Genomic DNA, 19,806 nt, shown 5'->3' on the forward strand with positions numbered 1-19,806 from the left:
CAGGCTGCAGGAAGCGCTGGCTCCAGCTGGAGGCTGTCAGCGCCCGAGATCTGGGGGGAGTGGTTGCGCGCACCGCGGCACCGGCACCGGGCTGGGGGCAGCGCGGGTGTCCACGTGGGTGGGCCCTTGTCTTTGAGCGCAGGGTGTCTGTGCAGTGGCCGCCTGCAACCCTGAAGAACACTGGTTAAGAGCAAGTGCCTGGGATAGACTCTTGCTTCTAACAAACTGGCAGTGTGGGGAGACAGGTAATAAATAAAACAAGCGAAATAGATGTTGTGTCAGAGGCTGGCAAGGGCTATGGGGAGAAAGAAAGCAGGGAAGGCCTCCCCTATAGGTGGTGTGGGAGCAGAGACTGGAAGCAGGGGAGGGCAGGCACCATGGAAATCTTGGGGAGGAGCTTCCCGGGCAGAGGAGGAGCAAGGGCAGAAGTGGGAGCATGCTCAGAAGGTTCAGTATGAGCAGGGGCTCCATAAGGCTGGGGCGGGGGTGGGGGTGGGGAGGGGTCAGAGGGGAACTGGAGACCGATCGCGTTAAGGCCTTAAGGTCACTGTAAAGAGTGTTGTTTTTATCTTTGGAGTAAGAAGTAATTGGAAAGTTAAATCAGCAGTCTACCAACTTAATTTCACCTTCTAAATCCTTCTCCGCTCTCTCCTCTCCATTCTGGCTTTAGCCACGGGTTGGATCTGGTCATCACTCCCACGGGTCACCTGCCCTCACCTCCTAGGTTCTCCCTGCTGCTGGTCTGACTGCATCCCCCTACAAGTCCTTGTCAGAGCCTGTGTGTCCAGCAGTGCGTCAAGCTCTGGGGATACGGCAATGAGCCAGCAGACAAGATCCCTACCCACCGGAGCCTAAATCGGTGGTAGAGTGATCTAGACAATAAACAAGTGAAAATCTTGTGTTGAAATATAGTATGCAAAGTGCACAAGTCTCAACTGTACATGAGCTTAATGAATTTTCTCATGAACCCAATACCCCTGTGCAACCAGCACCTGCATCAAGAAATGGTACTCACTCTCCTGACTTCCAGGAACAGATTCGTCTTTCCTGGTTTTGAACTTCATATAAAGGAATTATAGGGTCTGCTCTGTTGGGTCTAGCTTCTTTTGTTCAACCTCCTGTTTGTGACATTCGTCTGTGTTGCTGTGGATGGCAATAATCCACTCACTGTGGAAGGCTTTTAAGTGAGGGGTGCCGTGGTCTGATGTTGAGTTCTAGAAGGCTCCCTTTGGCTGCTGTGTGGAGAACGGAATGTAGAGGGACAAGCGTGGGTTAGCAGGCAAGAGACACGGGGTGTGGGTATTTTGCAGGTAGATGCTGTAGATTCTGTGGATAGATTGTATGGGACATGATGGAAAGGAAAGGCTCAAGGATGGTGGGGTTCATAGTTCAGATTCCTGAATTTCTGTTTTGAGAAAATGGGTTTCACGGAGATGGGAATCAGAGTAAGGAACAGATTTTAGCATAGATCGGAGGTTTCTCCCTTTCCTTCTTTCCTTCCTTCCTTCTTTCTTTCTTTCCTTTTTTTTTTTTTTAAGTTATTTTTAAGTAATCTCTACACCCGACGTGTGGCTTGAACCCACAACCCCGTGATCAAGAGTTGCACACTCCACTGACTGAGCCAGCCAGGTGCCCCAACTGGAGATTTCTAGTTTGAACATGTTGTGACTGAACTACCACATTAATGTAGACTAACATCGTCTACCTGGGACAGTTCAGGTTACGTCTGTGGTTCCACTTTTGTTCCGAGGAGTGTTTGGATGGTAAATTGTATGTTCATCCTACCTACTCGGCATCCATGTGGATTTGTCAAATAGGCTATTGGGTATCTTGGTCAGGAATACACACTTGGAAGTATCTGGGAGCATACAGATGCATTGAAAGTCACGGAACTAGGGGAAATCACCTAAGAGGAGATGTCGATGGTGAGGAAAAGGGGTCCCTGGATCGAGCCAGCAAAGGAGACAGAAAAGATGCAGTGTGTGAGGCAGGGGTGGCAAGGGGTTGGTGGGGAGTGGAGTGGGGAATGGGGGTGTGTGGAGAGGCAGAGTTTCAAGAAGGAGGAACCATCTGCTCTGCTGCCTGTTGTCAAGGGAAGAGACGTCACTTTGGTGGTCAACATGAAGGTCACCCGTGAACTTGGCTACAGCTGTTTCGAAAGAGAGCTGGGCACAGAAGCAAGTTTGAAGTTGAGGAGGGAATGGAGCGGGACACCTCTCACGGTAATCGGAGGAGAGAGAAATCTTTCTTCATAAGTTATCATGAAATCATTGGGACAGACAAAAGGTGCAATGAATTGCATAATGCCATTAAAATATTCTCAATATAGCGACAGCTTTACAAGTCCTTCCACGATCCCTCCTCTACTCCCATAACTGTCATCCTGAATTTGGTTTCTATTATTTTCATGTATTTCTTTTACTGTGATCACACGAATTTTTTTTATCCTTGGGTAGTATATAGTGTGTGTTTTTAAGCCTTATGTAACTGTGTCGTGCAGTTTGCATGTTTCTGCAACTTGTATCACTTCACCCTCTGAGACAGGTCTGTGTTGATACAAATGACTTCCCTTCACTTTCTCAGGGCTGGAAGACTTTTCCATCTCTAGTCTCCTGTTGATAGACATGCATCTACTTTTTTTTTTGTTTGTTTTGTTTTTTCTTTAACGTTTATTTATTTTTGAGAGACAGAGACAGAGCACAAGCAGGGGAAGGGCAGAGAGAGAGGGAGACACAGAATCTGAAGCAGGCTCCAAGCTCTGAGCTGTCAGCACAGAGCTGGTTTGGGGCTCGAACCCATGAACCTTGAGATCATGATCTGAGTCACCCAGGCATCCCATTACTTTGTTTCTTTTTGTCACTATAAATAGTCCTGCTATAACATTCATGACCATACATACTTCCTTGTGTACACATGTGGAATCTTGCCAGCTTGCATGTTTAGGATTGGAATTGCTGGGTTGCAGTTTGGGTCTTCCCATCTTTAACTGCCAGGGCTGCCCCCTATGGTTATGCACAGCTTTGCCATTTGTTGCCACATTGTTCTTGGAGGTGGTTGTATCAATTTACATTCTCACATTCTCAACAGCAGGGCATTAAGAGATCCTGGTTGTCCACATCCTCACCAACACTGGGTCTTGTCAGATGTTTAAATTTTGCTGATCTGGGGGCGCCTGGGTGGCTCAGTCGGTTAAGCGGCAGCGGCCGACTTCGGCTCAGGTCATGATCTCGCGGTCCGTGAGTTCGAGCCCCGCATCGGGCCCTGTGCTGACAGCTCAGAGCCTGGAGCCTACTTCAGATTCTGTGTCCCCCCTCTCTCTCTGCCCCTCCCCTGCTCATGCTCTCTCTCTGTCAAAAATAAAATAAATATTAAAAAAAATAATAAAAAAAAATAAAGTTTCTTCAAAAACGGAAATTGTTTTTCACATTTAATCCCTAATGTAGCTAGAGCTACTTTTTGTGAATGGTGTGAGATAGGGATCCAGTTTTAACTTGTCCACATGGATACTTGCACCCTTCCTGCGTTTCCATGCTTAGCTCCTTCTTATTCACCCTTCAAGACAGCTTAGATTCATATATTGCAACCACATTGCCACAATACCCTTCAGAACAGTGCTGTCCGATAGAAATACAATGCAAACTACATACGTAATTTAAGATTTTCTAGTAGCCACATTAAAAAAGAAATAGGTGAAATTAATTTTAGTAATATATTGCATTTAACCCAATACATATAATCAGTGTAAAAACTACTGAGATACTTTACAGTATTTTTTTTCATATGAAATATCCACAATCTGCTGTGTATATTACACTTATAGGCTATCAGACTAGCCACATTTCAAGTGCTCTGTGGCCACATGGATAGTGACTATTGTACTGGACGGCGGGGTTGTAGAGCCTGCTATCACAGAATGTGCCACATTATGGTGGAACAATCTGTTCTCGTACCAGCCTCTTATTATTAGCCAGTAAGTTTCTGGAGTGTGGCACTGAGCCTTATACATCTATATCCTTCTCCTCCTCTGCATACCTAGCCAGCGACTTGCATAGAGGTACTCAACTTTTTTTGTTGAAAGGCTTGAACTCTGACTGTTGAGAGAGTTTTCTTATATAAAGCTGAACCCATTGGAAAGTTCTACCCAGGGGCTCTAGTTCTGCTCCCTGGAGCCTCACAGGAGGTGATGGTGTTTTCTGGAATTTTCTCTTCCTCCAGCTAAATATTCCAGGGCGTTCCCTGTTCCTTCCCTGATCTCTTCTCTGGAATTTTCTCTTCCTCCAGCTAAATATTCCAGGCGTTCCCCGTTCCTTCCCTGATCTCTTCTCCGGATGACCACTGGGCTCTCGGCCAGCACTCATACCTGCCTGGAAAGCGTTTTGTTACGTTATTTCCCATGTCAGTATTTTAGGTTCACAACCACATTGCAAGGTCCTAAACATCCCAGCTGAGCAGGGCCCAGGTGTTCCCCCATCTAGAGGACCTGTATTGTGCCTAGCAGGTGCCCAGCACGCTCTTGGCCTCCCCTCCGGACTAACGGTTCTAGCACAGCCCAGTTCTTCCTCTGGTCGGATATTTCCCCCACTGCCCTTTCGGATCTTTAGAAATCACAGAATTCCAGGGCTGAAAAAGCAGACAGACATCCCAGTTCCATTTCTCCATTTTTCAGCCAAGGCAAGGCAGGAGCTGGGAGAGTTGTCTTGCCCCAAATCCCAGCTAGTGCCAGAGCCAAGGACCAGGAAAAACCTAGAGTCCTAGCACTGGGCAGGGTTGTTTTTTTTTTTTTTTTTTTTCCCCTCTCTGCTCTAGCCTGCCTCCAGGGCCTCCTCCTGCAAGTCTCTTCCTTCCTCAGGCCTGTCTCCCACCCGAGTTGGCCAGGGTGCCCTCTGGGGGTGGGACCGCAGGCAGGAGGAAGGCCAGGGTCCCACAGGACGGTCTGGTGGAGTCGGTGTGGGAATGTGAGTGTGTGTGTTGGGGGTGTGTGGTGGAAGGGCAGCAGTGGGTTAAAGTTAACACCAGGCAGTGATGCAATCACAGAATCCAAACTGAGTGCAGGTCGCTTTAAGAAAGGAGTAGCTGTAATCTGAAGCTTGCTGGGCGCTGGGTCGGGAGGCGGCTGCAATAGCTCTTGTGCTTGCTGGAGCCCCTCGGTGTGCAGAGGCTGGCACGGAGCTGCGGTGCACCCACAGGTAAAGCAGCTCCCTGGCTGGTGCGAGTGTCAGGGGAAGACTGGAGAGGCTCCCCGGGGTTGAGACAGGCAGGGAGCAGAAAAGAGGGGTGCGAGGGAGAGGAGGTGGGGAGCCAAGAGCTCCTGCAGCTTGGGCACGGGGGTGAGAGGATAAGAGAGGGCAGAGGGGGTTGGGGGTAGAAGGCCAGGGCCCAGTTATCCCCAAACCCCACTGCACCACTGGAAGAAGAGGCTGGAAAGACCTTTGAATGAAGTGGGTGGGAAGCAATGGAGGAGGGCGGTAGTGGAAAGAAACAGAGGGCTCAGCTGCTGGGCCGGGTCTGAGCAGCACCTCCAAGGGGCTCCGCAGACCTAAGGGAAGGAGGCTGTCCCGGAGCACTGCTTCCCTGGGGGTATTTACGAGGCAGCCCCCCAACCCCCTCCAGCCCAGCCTTGGCTTGGGCTCAGCTCCCTGCTGCTTTTTCAAAATCAATTGGTGCCGATTTCAGAGGTAACTTCCTACACCGCCAAGCAGCTGACCTGTTGAGCCCTACAGAAGACTGGGACGAGGGACGGCTGGGTCCTTCTATCCAGTCGCCATCCTTCCTCTTCGGCCAAATTAGCTTCCAGTAAAGGCTGGGATGGGAGACCAGTGGGGCTTTGGCCTCTCGCAAACAATGACCACTCTTTAGTCCAGCCAGCGTATGGGGCCTGGAGAGATTGGCTGCCCGCATCCTTTCTGCTCCCTGGGGTACACCACAGCAAAGAGCGGGTCTGGGCCAAACAAAAGCCGCAGGCTTCCCAGAAATCCCATCACTGTCTGGCCCATGCCTGTCACCAGGAGTTCAGGGTGGGAGGGGAAGGGGGCCAGACAGTTCTGCTTCTAGGGCTGGCCCTTCTGGGGCGTGGGGAGGTGAAACTCATGGGCACTGTGGCCCCACTCATTCAGGCTCCCAGGCTTCAGAAGGAAGGCTTCCCGGGGACTGGCAGGGTCCCCATGGGTGGAGTGGGCCTGGAGGGGACCCTCGGAACCTCTCTCCCAGGAGAGAGGGTGGTGCCCTTCCCTGTGCTGCCCAGGAGGTCCACTGCCATGTGGCTTTAGGCTGTGTGGTGCTGGAAGGAGGAGGGATGGTGTTTGTCTCACAGCTGGATTTAATCTGAAACACATGTATTGGCTCAAATTTATCCTCCCAGCTTGAAGGCAAGATCACAAAATCCCAGTTCCTTGTGTCTCTTGATTTGAGTAAATGTGGCAGCAAGGAAGGCCTGACCTTGGCCCAACGGGGAGCGTATCTACCTCCTCCCCATGCCCTCCCCTTCCTGGTATGACAGGAGTCTGGCTTGGATACTGCCCTTTGGACAGGATGGCATCATTGTCCCTGTGCCCCTGGCCAGGCAGCGGCTGCCTGCCCTCAGCCCACAGAACAATCACCTTGGACAGGGCAGTGAGTGGGCTCAGAGGGCCCCCCAACCCCACGCAGACTCTTTCTCTCTGCTCTCTCAGTGCCCTTGTAGGGGGCTCTCAATAATCTCTCCTCTTCCCTCATCCCCAGGGCTTGAGATAGAAGATTCAGAGGTGCCATTAATAGTACATGTCCCAGCGACTGGCTCTGGGCCGGCTGGGGACCCATGTGCCTTTCACTGCCAGGGTCCCTCACTTCTCTTCAGCCCACCCACATGGGGACAGTGATCACATGACCCCGGAGCTTAGGCTGATTCTGTAGGGACTCCGGTGGGGAAGGTCTGACCTTCAAGTGCATTTGAACTGTAAACGTAGCTTCCTTAGACACTATGCCAGGATGCCCCCCACCTCCCCCCGCCAGAGGGACTAGAGCTAACGGCTTATCCTTTAGCCTTGCTGCCTGTGAATCTCCTGGAATTTTGGGTCTCTGATAAACCAGTCTGCTGAGGCTCAGGCGAGAAGGCTCCGCCAGCTCTGGGGTGGGGCTGGCGGGTGGAGAGAGCAGCTGTGAGCCTGGATGGTGTTAAAGGTTTCGATCTGGTACCACAGAAAGCTTTTCCTGTTGCCTCAACGTAAGATTTCTCCCTGAGCGCCAGCCGCAGCTGTATACTAGGGCAGCTGGCTGAGAACGAGGGTCTGTGGGGCTCACCCTGGGACGCAGCTCCCTATCAGAGTTTGGGAAGACAGCCAGGCTCGCTCCCACCCGCAGTCCAGCCATGAGCTGGGCAGACTCTGGAGGCGGCCTCTTTCATTGCTTTTCATCTCCACGGTGTTGTCTGGTGGATTATCTGGCTTGATTCTAAGGACTTTGGCCAAAAATCACACACCGCACTCCCGCTTTCCTATTTGTTCTGAGAAGTCAGGAAAGTATGTGTGTTGTGCGTGTGGGAGGGTATTTCTGGGTATATGAGAGGATGACAAGGAAAGTGCTCAAGACCCTTGGCCTGTGCGTGTGTCAGGGAGGTGAGGGGCAGGGAAGGCAGATTATAAATGGTTGACTTGGCAGTGTGGACAGAGGGAGGTCACAGACCAACCAGAGGTCCTAGCTTCTGAGGCCTCCCACTTTTTATTTTTTATTAAAATATTTTTTAATGTTTATTTATTTTTGAGAGAGAGACACAGACAGAGAGTGCAAAGGGAAGGGGCAGAGAGAGAGGGAGACACAGAATCTGAAGCAGGCTCCAGACTCCGAGCTGTCAGCACAGAGCCCGACGCGGGGCTCGAACCCATGAACCGTGAGATCATGACCTGAGCTGAAGTTGGACACCTAACCAACTGAGCCACCCAGGTGCCCCCCTTCTCCCACTTTTTGAACAGAGGGCCTCTTAGAAGATCCTACCCGTGACGCCCCCTTAGCTGCCTTCCGCCCCTCCCACCCACACCCAGACTCCCAGGGGTAGCTCACGGATGCAGCAAGTGCAGGAGGGTGAGGGATGGTGGCACGCATACAGCTCTGGACCCAGATTTCCTGTTTCCCTCGTGGTCCAGGGGCCAGAGAGAGTGGGTCCAGAGGAGGCCACTGCTGGGGAGGTGAATGGACTTGGGGGGGCCCTACTAAGAAACCGGTTGTTTAACCTGAAGCAAAGAAAGCCCTGAGGGTGTTAAGAGCTATTTTTGAGCTGGTGGCTGGAAGAGGACCTGTCTCCCTAGGATGAAGGGGCGCCCTGGGGTTCCAGGTGTAGGGAGACCCACTTCAGCTCAGGGATTGCTGGAGAGCTCACCTGCCTTTGCCCTGTTCAGGTCTATGGAGACATTATCCAATTTAATCATCATCACAATAGGTAAGAACTATTTGATCTCCATTTCACAAGAGAAGACACTGTGATTTAGAGAGGTATTAAGACAAACTGAGATTTGTACCCAGTTGTTTGACCCTAGGGCCAGTGCTCCTAACTAGGAGACTAAGAGCTCTCAACAGAGAACTGGGAAGGGAATGAGTCCCTTATGCGGCCACAGGTTCTAGACCAGAGGAATTCAAGGGGAGAGTCTGAGAACTTCCTGGGGAAAGCAGGGGCTCGACCAGATGCCTCCATTCTCTGTATTCTGTCATTCTACACATGGGACCTCGGTTCTGCCCCCTTCTGACATTACCCCAAATCCTATGTAATGAGCTGGCTGGGTGCCTCTAGGGAAATGCCTTGCTGTGCATTTGTGCTAGGCCATATCCACACAGAGGGGCCCACAACTTGATCTCCATGGCCCTGGAGCTTTGGGTCCAAAGGTAGGTCTCCTGACACAGCAGAGGAAAGCGCAGGTTCACCCTGGGACGGTAGGCCTTGAGGCAGGTGGAGGAGAGGGGAGGTGATGAGAGGGAGGGACCGTCAAGTTGAGGGGCCACTTCCAGCCTGGGGAAGTCAGAGGTGAGGTGGCTGGTCCTATGGAGCTCCTGCTCCCTGTCCAGGGTGGCTGGTGGAGCAGGGCAGTGGGTGAGGGAAACAGCTCACTGCCCCTTGCTTTCTTGCAGGCCCCAGGATGCAGGCCCTCATGCTACTCCTCTGGGCTGGAGCCCTCCTCGGGCCAGGCAGCTGCCAGGACAACGCGGGCAGCCTGGAGGTCAGTGGGGGTGGGGTGAGGTGGGGACGTCAGCAATCCCAGCCCCTCCTTAGCAGGCAGCATGGGAGACGGGACAGACACCCAGGTTCCAGGCCAGGCTCTGGCCTTTACATATAGACATCAGCAAAACAGACAGAAAGCATCTTGCCCTGCCTTTCAGAGAACCTAGTGGAGACAGAAATAAGATCCCAGAAGGTGAAAGGTGAAGGCAGTCTAACAAACCCCAGGGACCAGGGTGGTCCCTTTGGTGAAGGCCTTTTCTCGTTACCTTGTGGGACTGTGGGTCTCACTGACTGGGTGAGTTCCTGGATATTTGTGCAGATACCAACCAGGGTGCGGCAGAGATATGAGTGTGGAAGGCCTCAGACTGCAAAGGCAGATGCTGAGAAGCTAATACTGAGTGACAGTGAGGGACCAGGGCTGCACGGGCATAATGACCGAAGCCCTGGACTTCATTGTGAGTTCTGAGTTTGAGTTCTGGCTCTACCTCTCATTTAGCTTGGTTACCTTATTCTTTCTTTCTTTATTTCTCTTTCTTTCTTTCTTTCTTTCTTTCTTTCTTTCTAAAAAAATTTTTTTTATGTTTATTTGTTTTTGGGAGACAGAATGCAAGCAGGGGAGGAGCAGAGAGAGAGGGAGACACAGAATCCAAAGCAGGCTCCAAGCTCTGAGCTGTCAGCACCGAGCCCGACGTGGGGCTCGAACCCGTGAAGCACGGCATCATGACCTCACTGAAATCAGATGCTTAACCCACTGAGCCTCCCAGGTGCCCCTAGCTTGGTTACCTTAGACAAGTCACTGTCACCTGAGTCTGTCTCTATCTTATTGATAAAGTGGGTTTAAAAACACCTACCCTTACAGGGCCGTTGTGGTCAGTCACTCACTTTCTACCTACTGAATACCTGCTCTGTAGGGGCTGGGGATGGGCGGAAACATCAAAGACTCAGTTCTTGCACTCGGTCTTTTGAGGCATGGAATACATCAATAAGCAAGAAATAAAGTACCTCAAATGAAAAGAACTAGCACAGAGCCCAGTACATGGTAGGTGGTTCATATGTAAGTGGTAGTTGACTCTGTAAAAAGTTCAGAAAACCAAAAAGCGCCTTCACTTTGGGGCAATGAGGGAAAGTCTATGGTGGAGGAGATGATATGTGATCAAGGCCGTGAAAGGCAAGGAGGGTCCAGGTAGAGACCTGGGAGCAGTAAGCAAGGGGGGACAGACAGGTAGCTTTTGCTCTAGCCTGAGAACAGAGTTCCTTGGAAGGCAGGAGGCTCTTCTTTCTCTCTTTTTTAAAATTATTATAGGCCTGAGGCTCACAGGTCACCAGTGTTTAAATGTGTCAACTGATTTCCATTTGGGGCTGTCTGTCCAAAGCAGAGAGCTCCTGCATGATCAGGGAGCACAGACACATTCCAAAGTTAGGCTACATGGACGGTCCTCAGGCGGGATGGCTGTAAGGGGCCCGAATGACAATCCCACTCAAAGCAACGAGACCAGTCATCCACGGCTCATCTCTAATGGCCCTTTTTACTCAAATCCAGGACTCCCCAGCTCCTGACACCACAGGGGTGCCGGTGGAGGAGGAGGACCCCTTCTTCAAGGTCCCCGTGAACAAGCTGGCAGCGGCCATCTCCAACTTCGGCTATGATCTGTACCGCGTGAGGTCCAGCCTGAGCCCTACTGCCAATGTGCTGCTGTCTCCACTCAGCGTGGCCACTGCTCTCTCTGCCCTCTCACTGGGTGAGTTCTCAGACGCAGACGGCCCCAGAATCCTCTGCGTGTACATGCCTCTCTAAGTCCTAGAGACTCTTCCCCTCAGGAAGGGGCGAAGAGGTGCTTGAGAGACTGGCCTGCTGAGGTCCCCTGCATGTGCACATACAATCCCTTCCTCGCTCCCCGGAGGCGCTGAGCACTGCTGACTCAGGGGTGAGGCCTCGGGACCACTTATAGACAGGGTGACTTCAACACTCATTCATTCCTTCAAGAAGCTTCTGCATACCAGCCATCCGGCTAGATTATGGGGGTTCAACCGCACACAAGCAGGCGTGGTCTCTGCCCGCCCTCGGCTCGCAGCTGAGTTCATATTAGCTGAGCTAATGAGTCTCTATTAGCTAAGACTAATAAACAGGTAACCACAAAACGTTCTGCTAACAGCTGTGATGGAGATGCACAGGGGCTTGTACCCCTCAGTCCTACCCTTATTGCGCTCTCTAGGCCTGATGACCTTAGCCTGCGTTAGAAAAAAAAACATTTTTCTTCCATTGCCTTCAAATTTCTTGCCAGTCTAAGATGTTTCCAGTATGAGCAGTAAAAGACTAGAGTGTGGTGGCCTGTCCTGGGATCTGGCCTGATCTGGGCCCCGGTGGGCAGTTAGTGAGGCTCCCACCCATGTCTCTCTGGCAGGAGCAGAACAGAGGACAGAATCCACCATTCACCGGGCTCTCTACTATGATCTGATCAGCAACCCGGACATCCACGGCACCTATAAGGAGCTCCTTGCTGCCGTCACTGCTCCCCAGAAGAACTTCAAGAGTGCTTCCCGGATCATCTTTGAGAGGAGTGAGTCACCTTGCTAGCTAGGGATGCCCGAGGAATACGGAGCTCTCTCCTCCACATGGGGGCTTTATTCTAAACACTAGATCACATCTGCCCAGGCTGGGGCTGGCACTGGTGGGCAGGAAGGGGCCCGTGAGCTCAAAGAGGATCAGAAAGAGGAAGTGGCCTGAGGGAGACAGCGGGAGGGTTGGGGGAGGGCGGTAACGCAAAGAGAAATGGCAATGAGAGAAATTCGTTGTTCCCTGTCCAGCGCCTGGGGAAGCTGGCACAAAGTCCCGGCAAGTCACGGGAAGTCACTAGGCAGGAAGTCAGGGCCTGCTGAGTGGTAAACCAGAACCTGAGCCTGGCATGCTCTCAAACAGCGGATGCTGGTTAGCTCTCAGAGCACATTCTCTCTCCATGTCTCCCCAGAGCTGCGGATAAAATCCAGCTTTGTCGCGCCACTGGAAAAGTCCTACGGCACCAGGCCCAGAATCCTGACCGGCAACTCTCGCTTGGACCTTCAGGAGGTTAACAACTGGGTGCAGGCCCAGATGAAAGGGAAAATTGCTAGGTCCACACGGGAGATACCCAGTGAAATCAGCATTCTCCTTCTCGGTGTGGCTTACTTCAAGGGTGAGGGCTCCTCCACCTCTCGTTTGGCCAAGGGTGGATGGTGGGTGTCCGAGGGGCTGGGGAAGGGCGGGACGTCAGAGATGGAGCTCAGCATGAACCCAGAGGCGAACAGCCAGAGGATGACCGGGGAAACACCCTTGCCTGAGAGCTCTGTGCTCGTCACCTAATCCCAGGCAAACGTGGGGAGTGCCTACAAAGCGAAGAGGCTTATGCAGAAAGACCAGCCCAGACAAGAGAGCGCTACCACTCTTGTGCCTGTTTGGGGCGGGCACCGTTAGATTTGGGCTGGAGTCACAGGAGGGTCAAAGCCCAGCTCGGCCTTTCCCGGCTGCAGAGCCCTGCGCAGGCCTCACAGCCTTCCTGGGCCTATTCCCTCACCTCTAACACGGGATGACACACGTCAGAGGCCCTCTGTCTGTATCGTCTCCTATCTTCACATCGACCAGAGCACTGTGCCCAGGACACGGCAAGTATTCGACAAACCGTTGTTCGCCATGCGAGGCTGGCCCCATTCAGATAAGACTTGGGTGGGATTTGGACAACCTCCGATGCTTTACAACCAACTCTCGGGCGGTAGCAACAGTGGACCCCTAACCTTGAGAAAAGCCCTCCTTGAAGCACTGATCTCCAGAAGGTCACGTCAGACTAAGGGAGCTTGGTTATCACATCGCTGTACTGCCAAGTGCCTTCACCCCTCTGGGCTTCGGCGCTTTTTCAGATGTGAGGGGGTGATGCTGAGGTCCCTTACAGCTCTGACCTCCTTCGATGCTGTCTCCCAGACACCTCACTGCAGAAGTAGATACCAGTTTACTTTTCCCCCTGGGCTATCACAGGAGGATATTATTGTATAATCCAGACCATCAAATCACTAAAATCAATGTATTTCAGGGGCGCCTGGGTGGCGCAGTCGGTTAAGCGTCCGGCTTCAGCCAGGTCACGATCTCGCGGTCCGTGAGTTCGAGCCCCGCGTCAGGCTCTGGGCTGATGGCTCAGAGCCTGGAGCCTGTTTCCGATTCTATGTCTCCCTCTCTCTGCCCCTCCCCTGTTCATGCTCTGTCTCTCTCTGTCCCAAAAATAAATAAACGTTGAAAAAAAAAATTAAAAAAAAAAATGTATTTCCTTCCTCCTGAGTCTATATATCGAAGGTGTTCAGATCCTAGACATATTGTGGTCCAGCCTGCACATTCTGGAGCGGTTGCTTTAGCCAGGCAGCTTTCCACAATATGCTTTGGTCTCACACCATGGTCCCAATGCCTGTCTGGTCTCCCGGGGCTCAGGGCACCCCATTTGTTTCATTCCAGGGCAGTGGGTAACAAAGTTTGACCCCAGAAAGACTTCCCTTGAAGATTTCCATTTGGATGAGGAGAGGACCGTGAGAGTCCCCATGATGTCAGACCCTAAGGCCACTTTACGCTACGGCTTGGACTCTGATCTCAGTTGCAAGGTCTGTAGGGGGTAGGGTGAGTGGTGGGTGCCGGGGGGACCAAGACAGGCAGGATGGTATAGTGGAAATAAGATGACCTTTGAGATGTGATAGCTGTCTAAATTCTGTGGGACTTTCAGCAAGTCAACAGCTTCTCTGAGCCTTTCTTCTTAAAATGAAGAAGGACAGGTATTGAAACTTATCCTCTCAGGGTTTGTTGTAAGGATTAATAGATAATGGGAGGGCCGCCTGGCTGACTCAGTAGGTAAAGCCGTCGACTCTTGATCTCAGGGTCGTGAGTTGAGCCTCACGTTGGGCATGGGGTCTACTTTAAAAAAAAAAAAGAGAGAGAAGATAATGCGAAATGGGCCAAGAGTGGACAACTCAAATGTTGGTGTTTTCTTGTCTTTTTTCCCCCATCTTCCTCTCTCTTTCTCCTTTTCTCTCTTTGGGGAGATCTTTTATTTCTAGAATTCAAAGCGAAACTTTAAAAAACTGTCACAAACTCAGGCGCCTGGGTGGCTCAGTTGGTTAAGTGCCCCACTTCAGCTCAGGTCATGATCTTGCACCCTGTTGAGTTTGAGCCTCGCATCGAGCTCTGTGCTGACGGCTCAGAGCCTGGAGCCTGCTTCAGATTCTCTCTCTCTACCCCTTCCCTGCTCTCTCTCTCTCTCTCAAAAGTAACTAAACATTAAAAAATTAAAAAACAAGCTGTCACAAACTCCGAATTGCTGGCATTCTAAATCTTTCACATATACTAGACATCTTTTAATTCTAAATCAGTAGTTCTTAAACCTTTTTCTTTGGGAATCTGACAGAACGCCCAAAACACTGGAGAGAAAAGCCACGTATACCCATGCACACATTTCTGTATGTGGTTTTAGGGGCCGTTAGGACTCCTGATGCTGTTTGTCCCATGGACCTTAGGTTCACAACCTCTGCTTAAAAGACTCATTTTATTACTGCTTCTGTGTTGCTGTGCTCAACGCCCCCACCTTCTAGTCCAGGGCTCTGTACATAACAGATGATCAGTAACTATTGGCAGACAATCCTCAGGAGAAAATATGGACCTGGGATTCAATCCTAGCTCCTTAGAACCACAGGAGAAAATTCTTTCAGCACATAACTTTAGTTGGTATTAGGCTGAGGTAAGAAAAGACAAGAGTCTACTCTTTGGAAGGAACAGAGTAGATATCTTGCTGCCAGAAAGCAGTGGCCTAGAAGGACAGTTGTTAAATAGATTAGGGGCCGGGGAAGGCATGGCCAGGGACCCAAACAGGAGAGGAGAAGGCATCCTGGAGTATGTGTCTAGCCCTGGGCTCTTGGGCTCCAAAGCACTAACCCCTGTGCTCCTTCTTTGTTGTTGCAGATTGCCCAGCTGCCCTTGACCGGCAGCATGAGCATCATCTTTTTCCTGCCTCTGAAAGTAACCCAGAACCTGACCATGATAGAAGAGAGCCTCACCTCTGAATTCATTCATGACATAGACCGAGAGCTGAAGACTATTCAAGCCGTCCTGACCATCCCCAAGCTGAAGCTGAGTTATGAAGGCGAAGTCACTAAGTCCCTGCAGGAGATGAGTATGTCCGCAAGACCCCCTTGCTCTTGGGGTGCATGGGGTTGAGCCTTGGAGCCTTCCACCTTGATAAGCAGAACTCAAGGGCTCCATGGCCCTTGAGTAGGGAAGCCAGGGATGACTGGGGAAGACTGAACTGCCTTCCTTATCAGACACATTCCTCAGCCCCAGAAGCATGCATCTTTTAATAGAACACTGCATCTCAAGACAGGTCTGTTGAGCTGGTTTCTAATCTTAACCTCGCTTGCTGTGTGCTCTTGGGCAAGTCACTTACTCTCTACCCAGCCCAGAGGTCTGTGTTCATACCTCACAGAATGTCCAAAGTGGTGTTCTACTCCCAGCTTGCCTGCCTTCTTGAGAATCAGGACTTAAGAATCAGGAGCATATTCTTCCTCGGGGTGTTGGGTAAGGCAGGGTTTTAACGGAAATCTCTCTCAATCTCTGCAGAACTACAATCCTTGTTTGATTCGCCAGACTTTAGCAAGATCACAGGCAAACCTATTAAACTTACTCAAGTGGAACATCGAGGTGGCTTCGAGTGGAATGAGGATGGGGCCAGCACTGCCCCCAGCGCAGGGCTCCAGCCTGCCCGCCTCACCTTTCCCCTGGACTATCACCTTAACCAACCTTTCATTTTCGTATTGAGAGACACAGACACAGGGGCCCTTCTCTTCATAGGCAAAATTCTGGACCCCAGGGGCATTTAATGCTCCAGTTTCAAGTTCAAATATCCCAGAAAAAGAAAAGCCTAGGGGGTGGCTGATTACATATTACACGAAGGCTGCCCCTATCATGTTTCAATGTATACTTTGCAATAAACGTGCTTTATCCTTAACTATTGTTGCCCTGTTCCTCCTATTTTGAGCTATGTTAAGTTTAATATTAAGATAAATAGCCCTTTGGTAATTTTCTGGTACTATAGTTATAGCCTGGGTCTGTCTAAACTCTGCAGAAAGTCACCATTTAAAAAAAAATTTTTTTTTTAATGTTTACTTAGTTTTCAGAGAAAGAGAGAGCAAGCAAGCAGGGGAGGTGCAGAGAGAGACGGAGACACAGAATCTGAAGCAGGCTCCAGGCTCTGAGCTGTCAGCACAGAGCCCAATGCAGGGCTCAAACCCATGAATCATGAGATCATGACCTGAGCCAAAGTCGAACGCCTAACTGACTGGGCCACCCAGGCGCCCCAGAAGTCACGGTTTATAAGAGTATAACTTATACTCAGTATATAACTTATAACTTATATTCAGTGGGGCATGCTCTTAAATAAACCAAACTTTAGGTTTTAATGCAAGCACAGATAGTCCCCAGTCAAGCTAGTATCACCTGACAACACAGGATAACACAGACAGATAAGGGAGGTAATTTGTAACTTCAGGAAATATTTCATAAAGCATTTAAAGAGAGCTCCCAAGTACACCTAAAATGGGACCTGATATGTGAAAAATTCTAAATGTATTCTTTTTCGGGGAGTATGTCTATTTTACACAGTATAACAGGACCTTTTTTTAGGAACATGAGACATGTCAAGTGTTTGGAACAGAATACAGAACTGTCCTCAGGACTAAATTTTCAAGAAGAAAAATTTATCTCTATGAAACAAACAAACAAACAACAACAAAAACCTAACTGGCCACTGTCTTGCCACAGTGAATTAGTAGAGAGAATTTGGATAAATGAGATTCTGCCTGACCTTCATTCAAATGTTTGAATGCAAACTGTGTTCTAAACACTCAGCTTCCTGGGGTGCCTGGGTGGCTCAATTAGTTAAGACCTAAGCTGAAGCTTAGGTCACGATCTCATGGTTCATGAGTTCAAGCCCTGCGTCGGGCTCTGTGCTGACAGCTCAGAGGCTGGAGCGTGCTTCAGATTCTGTGTCTCCCTCTCTCTCTGCCTCTTGCCCACTCACGTTCTGTCTCTCTCTCTCTCAAAAATAAATAAACATTTAAAAAATTAAAAAAAAAAATTTAAACAGCTTCCTGAAAAGCTACTGCCAGACATCTTCAGGGCTAATCGTTTCCAGATTATAATGCTGAGGCAAGCAATGGACACTTCCTGGTCATGGCCAGGGTGGGCAAGCTCTCAAAGCACTGTGGACCTGACATTCTTTTCCACTAACTCATCGAAACCACTTGGTCACCGATGGTGCTATATAGCAACCAGGGCTCAGAACAGAGTCTCCTAGCCTCCTGAACAGGATGGAATCTAGAATATTGCTACCTATCCAGGTAGAAAAGAGCCGTCATCCCTACCTTTTGTCCCTCAAGTTTGAAACCACAAGCAGCAACGCCTGTACCCTCAGCATCATTTGAAGCCCCCCCGCCCCCAATGTCTCAGTACATATGCAGTCTGTATTTACCAGCTTGGGGAGGTCTGGTAGAAAGGAGTCTCTTTTCAGGCTTGCTAATAAACACAACTGAGAATGGAGGCGCGCATGTCATTACTATAAGCTCGATTTTATTAGTGTTTGGTCAGCGAGTCTGCCATGAGCATAGAATGAGAGGCAGATAATAAGGACAGGAAGAAACTGATCAACAGTAAAGTGGCCCCATATTTATTTCTCTATTTACAATTTACACTGTACCAGTTTTAACAAAGGATTCGAGAAAGCTAGATATCATACAGGAAATGGTGACTCTAGATAGAGGTAAGGAGCCTCGGTGATTTCTTGCTTTATAATTATTTTTCAATTACAATACAACTACCAACTACCAAGAGCTTAAGTTCCCACTGGAGTGGTACATAACATTTCATTACTACTAGAAACCATAGGAATGTTCCAGGGAAACAGACTATCATCATTTAGTGAGGTGGAGTCTAGCCAAAACCCCAGGCTAACTTCCAGATGCCTGCAGATGAGCTAAAATCCTTTTAAAGTGCTTAGACTCTCCAGACACTAGTTTTAAGTCTTTTCTGGGAACTGGGAGTTTTTATGGGAGGGTAGTTAACTATTGGAAGAAAACATTTGGACCCTGCACAGAAGGCCCTGCAGGGATGGGGGGTAAGTCCAATAAGCAAGATTTCATCTTTTGTAGCTCCTGGATCTCATCATTCCAAGGGCCATAGTGCACCATCAGAACCTTTTCTGCCTTTTGTATTGTATTCAGCGCCTCTGGTATTGCAAACCTGAACCACGGGAGGTAAAAGGAGTAAATCCACCCATTCAACCAAGCAAACTTTAATCAAGGGTCTACTCGCACCCTGTGAAAAATACAAAGTTATAGAAGGTCAATTTGTCCTCAAGGATCTTACAGTCTGGAAGGGTTGGTGAGAGACTTTCATGAACACACGGCAAGGCAGAGATTGAAAACAAAGTTATCAGAAAAAGCATGAAGGTTCCAAGGTCCTGAGAAATGGGAAAATCTCAAAGTGTTAATCTGGTGTTTATGCCACGGTTTACTCAGGAGCCTTCGTCTCCAGGTAACCAAGTCCATCCCTGACCTGCCTCTGTAGCCCTGTTCTCTCTCTCTCTCTCTCTCTCTGACCAAATGGGTGACCTCTGTGTCTTGGGTATCAGATCCACAAACCATTCGTAATCTTAGGATCAAGCTTCAAACACTGCCTCAGCAGGGTGCACTGATGGCAGCTTTAGCAAGGCTGGAATTAAGTATTCCATCTAGAAATAGGGCCTCCCAGTGATCTCAGCCGCAAAGGTAGATGACATCAGCCCTACTGCTCCTTCCGTGAAACCTCCAAAGCAGGGTTTCTCAACCTTGACACTATCGGCATTTTGGGCTGGACAATTCTTAGCTGTGGTAACAGCATCTCTGGTCTCTACCCTGAATTGTGACAACCAACTGTCTCCAGACATTGCCAGACATCTCCTGGGGGCAAAATTACTCCCGGTTGAGAAGAGCTGCTTTAAGAGGAACAGGATAGGGAGGAGGAAGAGCTCCTGGACTTGAAGTTGCGAGAGTGAGGGCAGTGAGAGAGGTGTGAGGAACCCAAGGACTGAGAAGAGGGGCCACATGCAGGTGGGGGGACTGCTTGGCAACTTCTCCCTAGGAATCTCCTTTCAGAGCTAAGAGCTTTCCCCATATCTCTCAAGAGGAGATTCTAAAGCTTCCATTTTTCCACAAAACAGAAGGAAAGGATCTCTCCTAAAGGGGAAACGAAGAAGTTTCAACATGCTTGACGGCACCACAGAAAAAAGGTAAAGGACAGAAGAACCTAATGAAAGACAGGGAGTGGCCTGGAAAGTGTCAGGAAAAAAGAGAAAGACTTACCCGTTGAAGAAGAGTTGGGCCAGTTTGAAGAGCTCATGGCCCATTTCAACACTGGACGGCCCATGGCGAACCTCAACCACTTGGAGACTCTTCTGTAGATGGGTAGCTGACTTTTGCCAGTCCCCTGCAGAGACACAAAAATCTGGTTCCAGGAGAGAATCACAGTCAACTGTGGATGAATGTTTTCAGGGTGTGGAAAGCTCAGTAGGAGGGAGAACAGCTTTAGCTGAAGG

At 49.9% G+C, this 19,806-nt stretch overlaps 2 protein-coding genes across 5 annotated transcripts in view; one reads left to right on the forward strand and one right to left on the reverse strand.

Annotated features, from left to right (window-relative positions):
• SMYD4 (SET and MYND domain containing 4) overlaps positions 1–19,806 on the reverse strand; it is a 69,494-nt gene that overhangs the window by 3,967 nt on the left and 45,721 nt on the right. Inside the window, exons 10-11 of one of the 4 annotated variants that reach the window (XM_040455500.1) lie at positions 19,574–19,697; positions 4,119–4,364 (exon numbers count right to left, since the gene is read on the reverse strand). In XM_040455500.1, the coding sequence (XP_040311434.1) occupies positions 4,355–4,364; positions 19,574–19,697 (134 nt within the window). In that variant the 3' untranslated portion in view covers positions 4,119–4,354. Of the gene's footprint in view, positions 1–4,118; positions 4,365–17,782; positions 18,474–18,509; positions 18,651–19,573; positions 19,698–19,806 lie in introns of those variants that run through there. The other 3 variants (XM_040455497.1, XM_040455499.1, XM_040455498.1) reach the window with 3 other exon arrangements.
• SERPINF1 (serpin family F member 1) lies at positions 5,064–16,185 on the forward strand. The gene is made up of 8 exons (XM_040455506.1): positions 5,064–5,186; positions 9,091–9,179; positions 10,722–10,920; positions 11,584–11,739; positions 12,148–12,351; positions 13,653–13,795; positions 15,144–15,354; positions 15,798–16,185. Exons 2-8 carry the CDS (start codon positions 9,099–9,101, stop codon positions 16,055–16,057), a joined length of 1,254 nt encoding a protein of 417 aa, XP_040311440.1. The 5' UTR covers positions 5,064–5,186; positions 9,091–9,098; the 3' UTR covers positions 16,058–16,185.

The sequence above is a fragment of the Herpailurus yagouaroundi genome, unplaced genomic scaffold (genome assembly GCF_014898765.1).
Source record: "Herpailurus yagouaroundi ecotype Mexico unplaced genomic scaffold, PumYag 215, whole genome shotgun sequence".
Taxonomy (NCBI): Eukaryota; Metazoa; Chordata; class Mammalia; order Carnivora; family Felidae; genus Herpailurus; species Herpailurus yagouaroundi.